Genomic DNA, 17412 nt, shown 5'->3' on the forward strand with positions numbered 1-17412 from the left:
ATATGCTCTTTTATGACTAGGTGGTGCCCTTACCTCATTTACTTTGTGGCATAAGGGAGTTTGGCATAATATGGAGGCTGCTATACCGAATTTCCTTCGTCATAAATTGTTGCCTCCGCTGAGGACATTCTCATCCACAATTCTCTACCTCCTTATGCGGGATGATACAACACATAGTGGTGCATCCTCTACAACAAGTGCTCCAAGTGGCTCTTCTCCAACACCTTTACCAACTCTTTTTGAAGCTGGTCAAAGTCCACGACTCCCACAATGGTCTGCCAAGGAAGCCCAAGAAAGGAAGTATGCCTATCAGATGACGGCACATATGCGAGTAAAAGGTTTTCACCTTAGAAATTTCATTCTCTCACAACAGAAAAAACCATGTTGCCATCAATTGCTAGGTTCTCATAATTGTGGTGAGTGTTTTGCAAACAAAGTAAAGGCCCTTTCGAGAGGTCCTTGTCTCCAGATCATCAAATCCCTTTCTCTCTCTGGCCTAATCCACATCAAAAGAGGACAACTATGAATGAATTGTGTGGAGTTTTGTAGAGGTGCAAAGTATGGAGACTACCTTCAACCATTGCTAGCACAAAGGTTGGGTGTGTTTGAAAAGGTGGCCATCACACCTTATGAAATATATGTCGCCGAGGATGGACACACTAAGGCAAGAACAATCACTGGTGAGCAAATTCTCTGTATAGCAAAGTTGGTGGGTTCCAGAAAGAAACACTGTGGGAAAAATCCTTTATAATTCAAGAAAGTGCTTTCCCTCTACTCCCTTAAGTAGTCTCCACTTATGAATAATAATAATGGACATAATTTCTACATCTTCCACTCTGTACAAAACATCCGACTTAATGTATGCATCAGTAGGAAAATTTTCTTCCAGCAGCGTCTTGTCATGTACTTTGGGGCTGAAATATTAAGGGAGATTCTTGTATCACCAGAACCTATAATCTTCCCAATGCTAGACTACAATGCATCCTTCAATGTACATGTCTTTATTTTATTATAATAGTTTCTCATGAATCACCGCCAGTTGTATGGACCAATCCAACCTCTTGCTATGCAAACTGTGCATATTGTAGCCAGCACAAAGGTTAGATTCCAAGGCATTATTAGAAGTATACTGTGGCCTAGATGTCTTGCTGAAATCAATGTATTTGTGAACCCATTTATCCTTCCCCTCATAAAATACAACTTAAGTCTAGACATGTTCATCTTTGTACTCTACTAGAGATTTCAATAAACTAACTTAGCTGAAGAGCTATGGCAACGGCTTTTGACCCTCCATCAAAGTGATCCTTATGGTTATGCAACTTATGAGAAAGGGTTTTTGAAGCTTTGGGGGAAATGGTTAGACTCACTAAATCTTGGAGAGAGAGCTCCAAACTGCCTTTCAAAGGATTGATTTATTTCAGGTTTGTACCCCTTGCTTAGGGACAAGGTAAAGGTGAAATTTCCAAACACTTTTGAAGATGCTTTGAGAATCACTAGGGAAAAGAATTGAAAGATTCTCTACTAAGCCCAAGCTAGCCAAGCAGATTTGGGAAACAACATCACAACTATGGAGGCCTCTCAAGTTTTTCCAAATGTATCTAATGCACTAGGCCTTGCTAGAGGTCAAGAAGACATGATCCAAAAAATAAACAATCTTACTAATCAACTAGAGGGTTTGAGAGTGAATCTTGTGCAAGGTGAAAGAAAACCTATTGAGGAAAATGGTGGGAATCGACCACAAATGCGGTGACAAGCAAGGGAATGTTGTGTTACAACTGTGGAGAAAATGGACATGGTATGTATAATTGTCCTCACCCTAGAAGATATGATCACCTTGCTAGAGGTCCTCGACAACAAGTAAGCCCTCCTTGTGTTAGGACTCAAGAGCAAGAGCAATCACGACCTACAATTTTATAATCACCTTATGTTCAAGCTAAAACCCCTGCTGTTCAACCAAATGTTAATGTCATAAAAATAGAGGAGGTGGTCAGGGATATAAGGCTCCAAGAAAAAATAGCGAGAGTTAAGATGAAGGTAGATGTAGTAGAGACCATGCATATCAAGCAGGTACGTGTCCAAACTGAGGCAAGCAAGGAAGCAATCAATGATGCAAGTGCATCACGGGCACCTAGAGATGAAGGTAAGAAGAGAAAGACTTGAACTAGGTCTAAAATTGATATCTCCGACTTGCCTTTGGGTTCTCGGACACAACCTTATGATTTGATAGCAGATGCGAGCTCTCAAGGGACAAAAATTACTTGGCCACAACTACTTCACGCCTCTCCAAGGTTACGACAACAATGGTAAAAAATGGTAAGCACAAGGGCAAGACAAGGTAAAATGGTTAGTGCAATCAAGGCATATGGCCTCAAAGATATAGTGCCTTTAGTGGAGGATCAAATCAAAGGTCAACAGATTCGAAAAACATACATCGATAGTGGAGCAGAGGTTTGTGTCATGGCAGAAAAGCTTATGCATCAATTAGGCTTAGAAGTAATGGAATCCTCAACCTTTAGGGCAAAGATGGCCAACAATGATGTGGTTACATGTGTGGGTGTAGTGAAAGATTTGAGAGTTTCTATTTTTGGAATCAATGCAGTAGTGGATGTTTATGTGATGCCAGTAAAGGGAGAAGGATATCCCCTCATCCTAGGAAGACCTTGGCTTATGGGCATCAGAGCTAGGCAAGATTGGGAAACATGGGATCTGGAGTTGAGGCCACGTAAGGTGGGTGGCCACAATCAAAAGGTGGTTTACAACTTGAAGAGTGAGCGTCAAGAGAACCTTGAACTAGAAATGTCTGCCAATGAGTGGAGCTTAAGTGGATGTTCCTCATCGGTAGAAGAGGAAGAGAGTTCAAGTGGAGAGAGTGATAGCACTCTCAAAGTTATGGGCGTCACCTTAAAGGAACCTACCTCATCAGAAGACAATCCAAGAATCCAAGGAGAAGATGTGTGGAATGCTAGCCTAGAGAAGATGATATCCAAGGATATAAAGGATGAAGAAAGGGAGGGTTATGTGAACGTTCTCAAGAAGCATCCATCATTGTTTATTTCTGATTATACTCACATTACAGTGTCACTGCAGTGAAGCATCACATCCAACTCAAAGAAGGAAGCAAACTTGTAGTACAAAGATTGAGAAGGCTGGGAGTCGTGCAACAGGATGCACTGTTGACGGAGGTGAAGAGACTCTTGAATGCAGGATTCATATATCCAGTGGAAGATTCAAAATGGGTCTCCCCAGTAGTAGTGAGGCCAAAGAAAAATGGTAAGTGGCGAGTATGCATAGATTACAAGACACTAAATGCTGAAATAAAGAGGGACCACTTCCCTCTCCCATTTCAGGATGAAATCTTGAATGAAGTAGCTAGACATGAGCAGTATACAGTGTGTGATGGCTATTCTAGCTACTTTCAGATTCGCATTGCAGAGGAGCATCAAAAGAAGACCACTTTCATCACACCATGGGGCTGTTTTGCCTTTCGAGTCATGCCCTTTGGTCTCACAAATGCCCTAGCAACCTTTCAAACATTCATGAATATGGTCTTCCAACCTTACTTTAGTAAGTCCAAAAGGGTTTTCATAGATGACTTTTGTATTTACAACTCAAGGAACATACATCTACGCAAGGTTAATGAAGGATTTACTTGCTTAGCTAGGTTGGGTGGACAACTAAATAAGGATAAATGTCACATTGGACACACCAAGAAACACTTGTATGGAGTGAACAAAGTGAAGGAGATTTTAAGGAGATAAAGAAAATGTTGGGGTCACTTCCTATAATCCTCCAGCCTTGTTGGGAAGAAACATTCTTTGTAAACCCTAGCATGGGAGAAGAGGCCATTGGTGCTGCTCTTCTACAAAAAAATCCAAAAACATCCTTCATGAGGCTTGTGTATTTTTCCAGCTGCCTCATGAAAGCCTTAGAGAAGGCTTACATCTCCATGGAACAACTATTTTTGGCCCTCATGTTTGCAGTAACCAAAATTCGACCATATTTACTTCCAAAGAGGTTTGTGATCATCACTGTGGAGGATATGTTTCCCTATGCACTCCAACATATGGAAATCTCTAACAAAATAGCAAAGTGGGTGGTCCGACTTCAAGAGTTTGATTATATAGTGCAGGTTGAAAAAACAACTCGAGCATGTCTGGCTGATATTTTGACAAATAGGTGCTATGAGAAAAATCTCAGGGTGAAAAGAAAGGACCTTCCACCACCCCCATCCATAAAGACTCTTGTAGATGCTTATAGCCTCTACTTTGACGGTGCATACAAGAGAACTAAGGATAAGACAGCCGCCGCAGGCATTGTTGTTTTCTCTCCTTTAGGAGAGAAAATCTATGGTGAAGGAATCATCTTCGAAGGTGTCCACTCTAACAATGAGGCAGAATATCAAGCTTTAATTCATGGTCTTTGTTGGTGTCTTAGTAATTCAATCGAGAGGTTGAATGCTTTTGGAGACTCCATGCTATTGGTAAGGCAGATGCAAGGTACATGGGCATGCAAAAATACAAACCTCTCCAGTAAAATGAGAGAGGCCAAATCTCTCATGAGGAGATTTAGGGAGGTACAAGTACATCACGTGCCAAGAGGCCAGAACAAGGATGTCGACCATCTAGCATCATCAAAGCTAAATGAGTCAATAGTGGCTATCAAACACCCACTTTAGCAAGGCAAGGAAGACCTAGAAGATATTCTACACCTCTTAGAGCAAGGAGAAGCTCCCAAAGACCTGACTAAGGGAGAAAGACAGTGGCTAGCTCGGAAGGCTACAAGATATCGCATGGTAAATGATGGTTTGTATTGTCTTGGTAAGGATGGTGTGCTTAGGAAAGTGCCTTCAAAGTGGAAAATTGAAGAAATCTTAAAAGCTTGCCATGATGATGTGTGTGGAGGTCACTTTGCACACGACATCACAAGTAGAAAGGTTCTACAAGCCGGCTTTACTTGGCCGAGTCTACACCGAGATGTCAAATATTGGTGTCAAACATGTGAAGAATGTCAAAAATCAGGACCACGACGGCTCATAGCAGAACCTCAAACCCCAATCAAGGTCTATGGACCCTTTGAGAAGTGGGGAATTGATGCCATAGGGCCTCTACCATGCACTCCATCAGGAAAAGATTATATTATCATGGGGGTAGATTACATGACTAGATGGGCCGAGGCTATGCCAACTAGAAGAATCACTGCTAAGGAAGTGAGTAAATTCATCTTTGACCACATTTGTTGTAGGTTTGGTACCCCTCTTGAAATACTATTAGATAGAGGACCAGGGTTTAGAGCTAATGTGGTGGGTGAGCTCATGCAAAAGCTAAATATTCAATGACGATGCTCTACCCCTTACTACCCTCAATGCAATGGATTGGTGGAGAAGATAAATGGAATGATTTGTAAAATCATTAGCAAATAGGTACATTCAAGGCCCCGGGATTGGGACAAGTACCTTAATGGAGCTCTATGGGCTTATAGAACCTCTTTCAAAACCATGTTAGGGTTCACACCTTTTCATCTAGTTTATGGATAAGACGCTCTTTTGCATTGAGGTGAAATTAGCTAGCCTTCGGGTATTAGGTGGCACAATAGGCTCTCAAAAGGAGAAGTTACATCAAAGATTACTAGACCTAGAGAGGCTACAATTGGATCATGAAGAAGCCATCAACCACTACTCCCAGGAAGTTGAGAAGTGTAGAGAAAAGTTCAACAAGAAGCTAACAAATAAAAACATCAAGGAGGGATCTTTAGTGCTTCAATATGACAATCGCTGTGATAAAAGAAAGGATGGCAAGTTTCTCTACCGGTGGGAGGGACTGTTTTGGGTCACAACAAAATTCAACAATGGCTCCTATAAACTTCAAGACATCGAGGGAAAAGTGCACAAGACCATGGTAAATGGATGGTGCTTAAAACCCTATCACATCAGGGTGGGGTCAGCTCAAGATACCAAAGAGTGTCTAGAGGCATATAAATACCTCTAGCTAGGTCGGGGGGGCTATATGATCCGAGAAAATCACCAAAAAATATTTGTCTAACACATTGTTGATTTTTTGTACATTTGGAGTTTGAAATAAAGAAGAGGGTGGGAACAACCTCTTGGGAAATCCAAGAAATCACTGGATGGAAATATTTCATGGACCAGTTTACTAAGGGGGGGTGAAGAGTAAAGATCAATGGAGGAAGGTAAAGGAAAAATGTGTAATGTGAAGAGTAAAGATCCAAAGGATATGTGAGGCTCATAATGTCATGGATTTGGAGCCTTATGATAATTCAAATAAACGGGACCCTTCTTGGAAGCATTAGTGGAAGAAAAATCAGGCACATGATTTTGTAAGATTTTTAAAAAATACTTTCACTCTGATGAAAAAAACATTTCAAAATGAAAGTTGTAGCCCATGAGCTGAAGTTTTGGCTGATATTTTTTTATAATTTTTTGGAGCTACGAGTCGGGAGATATGGTTAAAATGGTGGACGCCAACTTTTTCCAACTGAGGTGGAGGCCACCTTCCAATTTTATACACACCCACACTTTCTTCCCCACACTTAACACTTCCATAAAACATCATTCATTAGACTCCCAACCCTTTCCCCTCTCTTCTCCTCTCTCTCAAGCTAATAAACCATTAGAATTCCCCTCCTAAATCACCCTCAAATCATCCTTAATTGTAGTAGTAATGTATGAATTCTCACTACTCTCTCTTTCTTATTGCTAGATATGATATTATTTTATGAAGATTCTTTATATTTTTTTATAGGAGAGCTCTTGGACTCAAGCTATGGGGGGGAGAATGGAGACAACTCACCTATGATGGAACTTTATTAAGTACAAAATTGGTCAACAAAACATGTAGATGGAGCTTCCACAATGGTCGAACCGCCTTAATGCAGCTTTGGTGGTGTTAATTCCTATTCTATCTTAATCTCCTCCCTAAACACCCTCGAGGCCTATCGAAAGAGGCCTTCTCCTTTGTAATTTTCAAGAGAGAGCCAAGAGGCCTTCTTTAGCCCTATTGAGCCTTCCCCATTCTCTCTCATGAGCTCATGCAGTTCATTCCCTTACTATAGCTTATGCATGCTCTATAGTGTAATAAGCCCATGCTATTGGTGTCCATATTGTGTATATTGGTTATGTCTTGAGGGTTGTCCATCTCTTGTACCCTCTTAAGTTTTATTAATTCATCTATTTTTTGTAGTTTTCTCTCTCTCTCTCTCTCTCTCTCTCTCAGTTTTCCTCTCTTCTCCCTCACAAGCTCCTCTCCCTCTTGCATAGCATCCTAGTCCACTCTTCCATGACTAGCTGGTGCCCTTACCTCATTCACTTTGTGGCAGAAGGGAGTTTGGCATAGTATAGAGGCTGCCATACCAAATTTCCTTCATCGGTGTGTGTGTGTGTGTTATGTACATAGCCTGAGGTGTATATGGAGTAGCTTAAGGGTTATGTACACAGCTTGAGGTGTATATGGAGCAGCCTAAGGGTCATGAAAATCACAACCTATTTACAACGAAGAAGAGCATGGTTATGTTTTTCTAATGGTTTATGTCGATGATTTGATCATCATTGGAGATGATGATCATGGGATTACTGAAATTAAAGCAATGTTACAGGCTGAATTCAAAGTCAAGGATCTTGGTGAGTTGAAATACTTTCTCGGGATTGAGGTTATGTCTACACCTTAAGATATATAGCTGTTGCAAAAGCAAAATGCTCATTATATGTTGCTAAAATATAGCATGATGGAGTGTAACGCCATGGAAATACCATTGGATCAGAATGTAAAACTTGCACTTGATGTTGGGATTGAGATCGAGAATGTCACTATGTACAAACAGATGGTAGGCAGCTAATTTATCATACTATTACCTGTCTTGACTTGAGTTATGTAGTGGGGTTGATTAGCCAGTTTATGTAGAAACCTGGTAAGCCACACTTAGATGGAGTCAAGAGGATTATGCGGTACGTGAAGGGTATTACTGATTATGGGTTGTTTTATGAGCATGGAAAATCATTTGACTTGAAAGGTTATATGGATGTTGATTGGGCTAGTTGTGTTTACATGTTGACAAGAGGTCAACTAATGGTTATGCTTTTAGTTTGGGCAGCAGTATGAGCAGCTAGAGTAGTAAGAAGGAGCCCACCATTGCTTTATTTAGTATACAAAGGCAGAATATAGGGGTGTAGCGTTAGTAGCATGCAAACCAGTTTGGCTTTTGAAACTCCTACATGAATTGGGCATTCAAATGGACAACAAAGTTACATTGCATTGTGACAATCTCAATAATGTGATGCTGGCTAGCAACCCCATCTATCATGCTAGATTCAAACACATAGGGATTCATTATCATTTCATGAGGGAAATGGTACTTGTTGCAGGACAGATTGATCTATTCATGTGAAGAAAAAAGACAAGATAGCAGATATCTTTACCAAATCACTTGGTAAAGAGAAATTCGTTCATTTTGAGAGAGCTACTTGGAGTACAACAACTAATATGAGATCAAGAAATGGAGTTTGAGAATGAAAGGTGAGAAGGATCGAAGCTTGCACTCGAGAGCTATGGCGGGAGAGCAAGAGCAAGAAAGACATCATCTCATCCCACGCCGATCAACCTCCTGAGGAAGGCAAAGCGCTCTGTAGAGAGGCTTTTCGTGAGCAGATCTGCAGGATTCTGGTCAATCGAGATCTTGACAAGATCAACAGACTTGTCCTCAATGACCCCATGTATAAAGTGATACCTCACCTCAATATGTTTCATCTTCGCATGGAAGATGGGATTCTTGGCTAACTAAATAGCACTCATAGAATCCGAATGCAGTGTAGGGGTAGCATCAATACCAAGGTCAGTAACCAAACGACCCAACCAAATGGCCTCCTTGCAAGCCTCAGTGGCTGCAACATACTCGGCCTTTGTAGTAGAAAGGGCCGTGCATTTCTGCATCCTAGACATCTAAGAAACAACACCTCCAGCATAGGCAAATACATAGCCGGAAGTGGACTTCCTACTATCTACATGTCGTGCATAATTAGAGTTAGTGTACCCCACGACTCCTGTATCCTGGCTACCATAGCATATGCACATATCTGCAGTGCCCTTCAGGTACCTCATGATACCCTTCACGACATCCCAATGCTTCTTGCTAGGTGTAGCCATATAGCGTGCCACAATACCTTCTGCAAAGGCAATATCTGGACAAGTGGTGATCATGGCATACATAATACTGCCCATTGCGAATGCATAGGGAATCTTGGCCATCTCGGCCCTTTGCTTATCTGCAATCAGCCTGTGATACCTTCACATAAGAAGGTAATGGACAGGCAATAGGCTTTATGTCTTGCATGCGAAAGCGCTCAAAGACTTTATGAATGTACTCCCTCTGTGACAAGTAAAGGAGTCCTTGATGCCTGTTGCGTCTAATGCGCATACCAAGTATGTGAGAGACCTGTCCCAGATCTTTCATCTCAAAGCTCTTCTTAAGTAGAGCCTTAAGAGCATCTAGCTCATCATGAGCTTTCCCTGCTATCAGTATATCATCCACATAGAGTACCAAAATCAATAAAGAACCATCACGGGCTTTCTTCGTGTAAAGACACGGATCCATAGCACTCCTATTGTAGCCCTGTGTGACTGCATAAAGGCATCAAACTTATGATACCACTCCCTAGGTGCCTGCTTCAAGCCATAAAGGTTTTTCTTCAATTTGCACACTAGGTGCTCCTTGCCAGGTTCTGCAAAGCCCTTAGGCTGCTTCATATAAATCTCATCATGCAAGTACCCATGTAAAAAAGCCGCCTTGACATCCATCTGGTATAAATCTTGAGCAACCAAAGCCAAGACTAAGCGCATGGTGGTCATCTTAACCACATGAGAAAAAACCTCATCAAAGTCCACACCATGCTCCTGTTTAAAACCCTTTGCTACCAATCTAGCCTTGTATGTCGGCTTGGGGTGTCCAGGGGTACTTTTCAGCTTGTACACCCACTTGCATGGCAAAGCCTTCTTGCCCTTAGGCAAGGAAACCAAATCCCAAGTCTCATTCTTATACAAGGAGTCTATCTCAGACTGCATAGCCCTCTCCCAAGAGTGACTGTTACCCCTACGCATAGCCTCATCATAAGTGAAAGGCTCTTCTGCATCTGTAACCAAGACATAATGCATCGATGTGGCTGAAATCTATCAGGTGGACATCTGTCTCTAGTAGACCATCTCACGACAGGCTTTGCTACCCTGCTCAGCTGCCTGTCCAACGCTCTGACCATGAGCATCTGCTGAGCTGTAGACTCTCCAACTGGCTGTGCGGGAGCTCTCGGCTCCTCTTGAAATGTGACCCTGCAGATCTCAACAACTCTCTCATACCGTCGATGCATCTTGTCTTCATGGAAGACTACATCATGACTGTGGATGACTTTCCATGCCTGGGGATCCCAGAGATGGTAACCCATCTCGCCTACATCCCCATAACCAAGGAAAATGCATTTGACACTCTTAGGATCCGGCTTACTTCTCTTGTCCCTAGGCACATGGCAAAATGCCTCACATCCAAAGACATGAAGATGCACATAAGAGGGAGGTTTTCCAGTCCATACCTCCTTTGCAACATGAAAATCCAAACCACTAGAAGGTGATCTATTTATGACATGCACAGTTGTACTAATTGCCTCAGCCCAAAAGCTTTGTGGTAGGCCTACATGGCTAAGCATACTGCGTACATGCTCCTGGATGGTTCTATTCATCTGCTCATCCAAACCATTCTAGGGGGGGTGTAGGGGGTGGTCAACTGACGTTGAATACCCCGCTCATCACATAGCTGCTCAAAATCACGTGAGACATACTCACCCCCATTATTTGTTCTTAGGCATTTTAGCCTATACCTAGACTGGTTCTCAACTAATGCAAGCCATCTTTGAGACACAGCCAAGACATCAGATTTCAGCTTAATGGGATAAGCCTAAACTTTCCGTGGAAAATCATCTATGAACGTAACAAATAATTTGCACCACCCATAGACTGACAAGGCATGGGCCCACAGACATCCGAATGTACCAATGCCAAGGGCTCACTCATGCGTGGCTACCAGACTTCTTATGCGTAGACCTAGTCTGCCTGCCATAAAGACAATGCTCACATGAATCAAAACATGCATAATCAAGGGGCGGTAAGTACTGCAAACCAGAAAGCATTTTCATTCCCTTCAAAGACATATGGCCCTAACGGGCATGCCAAAGAGATACATGTGGGATAGAACCCACAGACAAAACATGATCAAGGGAATAAGCAGATACAATCAAGGGATAGAGGCTACCAGCCTTGGCACCTCTCGCAATCACAAGTCTGCCATGAGTGATCTTCCATGTAGAGTCTCCAAAAGATACATGATAACCTGTGTCATAAAGCTGTCCAGCTGACAGGAGACTGCGTGTCAAAGCAGGTACATGACGTACATCCTACATAACAAAACTGTTGCTAGAAGAAAACTGCAGCCTAATATCACCAATGCCCACAATATCAAGAGAGCTATCATCACCCAAGCGCATAGAACCCGAAACAGTATGATATGAATGAAACCACTCTCGGCAAGGTGTCACATGAAAGGATGCACCTGAGTCTAAGAGCCAACACTGTGCATACATAGAGTGTATCTCTGTCATCTGTGAAGCACTAGAAGAAGCTGCAAGGATATAATCATCATCATCAACATCCTCAGGCTGCATAACATTGATCTCTTCAATTTTAACACTCGACTTTGCAGGCACTATGTTGCGATCAGAAGACTTATCCTACACTTTATCTTTCCCCTTATCTTTGCGCCTTTCATTGCACAGTTCATGTCATTGTGGCCTAATATGACCTTTTTTCCCACAATGGTGACAAGTAACATCTGCATTCCTGCCACGGGATTTGCTACGTGACTTCCCACAGGACTTGAATCGAGATTTTTGAGAATCCTGTTCACGGCCACTGCCACTGCCATGCTTTCCATATCCATCATTCCTGCCTCTAACTGTCATAGCATGAGACACACGAGAGGCATCCAAATTCTTATGGTTAACCTCTTCCTGCAGAAGAGCACTCTCAACATCAGATAAGTTCAAGGTAGTAGTAGAGGCACATAATGCAATGCGAAATACATCCCATGACTCATTAAGAGTACCAAGCAAGAAAAGAGGAGTGACATCCTCTGCAAAAGTAATGTCTTGTGAAGTCAAGTTCTTGAGTATAGCATGGAATTGGCTCAAGTGAGCAGACATAGTCACATTCTCCTTCATGCGTAGATCCATAAGCTGCTTCAGCCAATACATTGACTCCCTGGACTTTTCTTGTCATAGAGATTCTTGATTTTATCCCACAACTGCCATGCACTCTGTTCTTCCTCAAATACATTGTAATGAACTTGTTCTGTGAGAGATAATACAATAGTGGACTTGCATAACTCATCAAGCTCAAACCATTCCTCATCTGGCATAGTTGCAGGCAGTTGCCCCGCTGAACCTTAATGGTTTGATCTGTGATTTCTGGACCAACACTTGCCAAATCTGGCTCTTTCAATAAGAGTAATTTGTACCATCAAGCTTAGTGATGTTGAAAATAACATGATCAGTGGGGACGAACTCGCCATAATGCAGGCTGGAAGATTGTAGATAGTTCAAAATTACTTGTTGTTTATTGCAGAAAATGACCAAAAAATCACCAAAATTGAGAGAAAATGGTGAGAAAAGTGTAACCATAGCTACTGCCCACCAAGTACTAGTGAAAGTACATCATTTCAGAATATTTTAGCATGAAAAATCCATGTCAGTCCTCCGGAGTTATATGCTTGCTGTAATAAATGACAGTAAGGTACTATGATAGGCAATTGTTGCTGATCAAATCACTGTACCAAGTCAATAAATGACAACCAAGACATGACCAGCCATTAACAGACAAATTAGCACCAAACAGTCATCAAGACCCTGAGCAAGTACCCAAACATGTCACCAAAGCATTCGTCAGTGATGAGTAGGCATACCCCCTGGATAATAGGGTAAAGTATACATAACATTGGTAAGACCTGACACCAGTAGGTGTATGCTCACAAGAGTGCAAAGCCCAAGCTTAGGTCAAAAGCAATTCCAAGATATAAGTGCATGAACCATGCATCATTTAAGTGTAAGAGATCCCAAAGTCTCAAGTATTTGCAAAATGCTCAAAATAGCATAAACCTCCTACTCAATGTCGATCAAACATAAAAAATTCTCCCACTGGCTTAAAAGGCAGATAAACGAGCTCAACAGCTCAAGCAAACCAAGTCAAAGTACGAAAGACAGGTAACCAAGACAATGCCTCAATAACATCCAAGGTCGTAATGGAAAAAGCCAAGTCGTAACGGAAAAATATAAGTCAATGTCCAACTGCTCAAGGAAATACTCAAATGAATGTCGAGACGAGCTCAAACAACTGCCATCCACAACCAAAGCATAAAGCATTCACCAAGACATCATAACCCGTACTGGGTAGCCTAGGCATAAACCATGTCATAGATGAAATGCCAGCTGCAAAGAAGTGACAGTCAAACCCAAATCGAGCTCTAATCTCAGCTCAAAAGCATTCCGGAGCATACACAAGACATGTGGCATAGTCCAAATACATCATGACATCATATCGAGTAGCCAGGAGCACCCCGTAACCAATAAGCATAACCCTACTGTAGCATAAATAGCTTCAGCCTTGAAGTTTCCAGCAGCATATAACCTCTGTAAACTGAGCAAATCAGTGCTCAATCCATGCTCAAATCCATAGGAAAACCATAGGCATACATTCCCGTATGTATAGGCACCAATCGGGTATAATCGGGCATCAAATGCCAAGACTTGTAAGCATAAAATTGAAGTAACAGGTGGCTGCCCTGTTTTGAACAGATTTGGGATTGTTCAAAACAGTCAATGGCTAAGCTAAATCAGCTCCAAATGTGTCTCACATAAGAGGCATAACATCCACAAGTGATTCGGTATCAATAGACATCAGTAGAAGCATCACATAAGCCATAGGCATACAAATACATGCTGTCTTAGACCTAAAATCTCTTGCAAAATATTCTGTCTCATCAGAATTTGGCAAATACAACATCACCATCGCATCCAAAGCATGCCAAAACCCCAACTTAGACTCTTACCTTGCCTGAATCGGGTTCCTAATGCTCGAGATATGACAAAAAGAGTGATTTTTGGGCCAGATTTTGAAACACGCGCAAAAAAAAGTGAGCTGGCTGGGGGGGGTCTGCTGTCCCACGTGTCAACAATGGGGCCCAAAGGGGGACACAAATGGGGGCCAAAGAAGGCCTACACCAAGCCTTAGCAAGCCTTGATAGGCTGGAAGCAAGATCCAGGTGAAGAAAGCTCCAAGAGGTGTGAGCTATGGCTGCCCACAACCTGTGAAAACCCTGTTTACCTAGACCTATGGACTGAGGTAAATCTCTGAAATAATGAAGCAATACCTCAACATCAATGCCCTGATGGTGCCTCAATAGACTGGGAAGAAGCTCGGGAAGCTGGGGAGTAACGGGAGCTCAATAGAATGAGCTATGGCTATCAGGAAGGAGACCCAATGCGAGTGGGGAGTCGGTGGGAAGCTGAGAATGCCACGAGCCAAGCTCAAGAGTCGGGAAGCCGTGCTCTGATACCAGTTGAAAGGTGAGAATGATTGAAGCTTACACTCGAGAGCTATGGCGGGAGAGCAAGAGCAAGAAAGAGAGAGACAAGAAATGGGAACTCCAACAATCACAATGTTTGACCGGGCCTTCCTTTATTCAAACTGTCACTAAAAGAATAAAGAATAAAGTGACGGTGACAGATGCTCGCCACCTGCAGTGTGCAATGGTGGTGACTGTCAGTGTAGTAATACACGGGTGGCTAGGCGGAGGCGCCTTTACCCCCAATAGAGAAGGGGGAGGATGAGCTTGATTTTTTTGATATTGAAACACCTCCATCCATTGAGATTGAGGATGAGGCAAAGAAAGAAGAGATAGAAGATGACTTATATAAGAATATTTAGTGCATATAGCTAGAAGAGTACTAGGGTTGCATGCCCTACCACCTAATTTTTTCCCCTCTGTAACCGTCGCTATTTACGTAAAAAATTTACTCTGCAATCGTTGCTACTATTATCTCTATTTGCATCGCTATTAGTGTCGCTAATTAGGATAACAATGCTAATAGCAATGAATTTATCGCGTCGCTAATAGCGATGTAAATAGCGATGATGGGGGAAATTTTTGCCATGAATAATTACGTCGCTTTAAACATCGTTATTGGGTCTATATGTTGTAGTGAAACTCCTTTCATTGTTGTAACTATAATTGAAAAATAATGGCTTCTACCTCCTATATCTATGTTAATAGAATCAATGAGAAACTATTTCTATGATATGAGTTGATAGCAAAGGATCCGGAGAGAGAGAGAGAGAGAGAGAGAGAGAGAGAGAGAGAGAGAGAGAGAGAGAGAGAGAGAGAGAGAGAGAGAGAGAGAGAGAGAAGTTTTTGTGTTGGATACCCTTATTTTCTATTAGCTTCACTTACATATAAATGGTATACTATGTACATGTACATAGGGTACTTGCCTAGCTATATGCCGTTGGCCTTTATCCAAGAGATGGTGGAAGCTTTGCCTTCTTAACTTTGGGGAATGCTCTCAATTCCATTGACAATATTTTTGGTGTAAAGATGGCTCCTACGTAGAGGGTGTTTGGGGCCAGATAAGGATGCGGTGATAATTTTTTAACTATTGAGATATGTGACTTGTTAGATTATATGGGTTGATAACAAAAGCTACCTTTTGTGATAGTCTTTATTTCCCTTCTTATTTTTGGCTACATACTAAATAGATTGGCTTAAAGCTTAGGAATATGGCACGCACATAGGGCTATTAAACTTTATAAGAAACAAATAAATTTGCCACATGATGTCTTCTTTCCTTTTGCTCGACTTTCTCCTTATTAAGTAGGACAAGTTTATTACTTTTGGACCTAGGTGCATGGCTTGATAGACTCCTACACTACCAAACAATGACATGACATGATTTGGCTTACCTTCACATGATGCTTCTAATGGTGGATTGCACAAACCCCCTCTATAGTTTTGGGATAGTAGTCAAACACATTGTGGGAAGGGTCTATTCTTCTCTCATTTCGTTGGGGAATGTGAGGTGGGAAATGGCCCTAAATGCTTAAAGAGCATTGTTGATAGTTTAGCAAACTAATTCGGGTGTGAATTATTAAGGCACGAAACTTTAAATCAATTCGGTTGTGAATTATTAAGGCACGAAACTTTAATCAATTCGGGTGTGAATTATTAGGAGTCCGGACACGAAATTTTAATCAATTCGGATGTGGATTCTCAGGACACGAAACGTTAATCAATTCGAGCGTGGATTATTAGGACAAGGAACTTGGTGGCGTTGACACCAAAGCGCCTTTTGTCTGCGACTGAGCTGAGGGCCCGGATTCTCTTCTTAAATTAGGGAAGTCTTGGCGGATGATTTGCAGCACGCGCAATGGGGCAAGATATGGGAGGGGAGGGTAGCAATGGGATGACGATGGGCAGCAGCGCCAGCAGTAATGATAGTATGGCGATGAGTATGCAGCAAGGCGGGATGAGAAACTACTTCTCTCTCGATTACAAGATGGATCACCTGCTCTTCCAGGACTGGGAGATCGACTGTCTGACTGCATATATCTTCACGCTCGTGGGCGTGTTCCTGCTGTCGCTACTGCATGAGGGGGTGGGAGAGCTGAGAGGGAGGGTCTTAATATACAGCGCTAGGGATGAATTTGATGAATTTGCAGCCGGCCATGGGAAGTCGACGGAGCTGCCTAGTGTTGTGATCGAGGCAGCTGTTGCAGCTGAAGGTGGTCGGGATCAGGCCCGGATCAATAAGAGCCAGCTTCTGATCAGGAATATGAAGACGATAGTTAAGAAGGTGGTGTCGGGGCATCGGGTCCTCCGTGCTTGGGGGTGCTGCCTGCACGTCCTTCATGCGGCCACAGCTTACATCCTGATGCTCCTCATCATGTCTTATAACGCCGGCCTCTTCCTGGTTGTCCTCGCCGGTGCAGCGTCCGGATTCCTCCTCTTTCGTGCTCCTCGTCGTCTCTCCTAAGCTCGAAATGGAACCGTGTATATATTGTATTTTACCCTCGGCGGGTGACCGCTCACTGGGTCGGGTACTGGTATGTGTGGCGTGCACTCTCGAGCTCGAGTCCCCGTTGAGTCGCTAGGGCTGCCTTGCACAACATGCGAGCTTATGCTTAATGGGTTCACAGACGGGGAATACCCCGTCAATCGAATGAAGTCTGCCCCTAAAGACAAATGTTTCACCCTAGTGTCTTGGTTTGTTGTGTAGTGCTTTCAGTTGCAAAATAGATAACCTTCGTTTGCCCTTAA

At 42.5% G+C, this 17412-nt stretch overlaps 1 protein-coding gene across 1 annotated transcript; it reads left to right on the forward strand.

Annotated features, from left to right (window-relative positions):
* The first annotated feature begins 16522 nt into the window (after positions 1–16522).
* Positions 16523–17128, forward strand: LOC148023090 (uncharacterized). The gene has a single exon (XM_087695311.1). It carries the CDS (start codon positions 16523–16525, stop codon positions 17126–17128), a length of 606 nt encoding a protein of 201 aa, XP_087551437.1.
* Positions 17129–17412: the final 284 nt, after the last annotated feature.

Source organism: Lygodium microphyllum, chromosome 16 (assembly GCF_053477565.2).
Source record: "Lygodium microphyllum isolate KBCC chromosome 16, Lygodium_microphyllum_v1.1.10, whole genome shotgun sequence".
Lineage (NCBI taxonomy): Eukaryota > Viridiplantae > Streptophyta > Polypodiopsida > Schizaeales > Lygodiaceae > Lygodium > Lygodium microphyllum.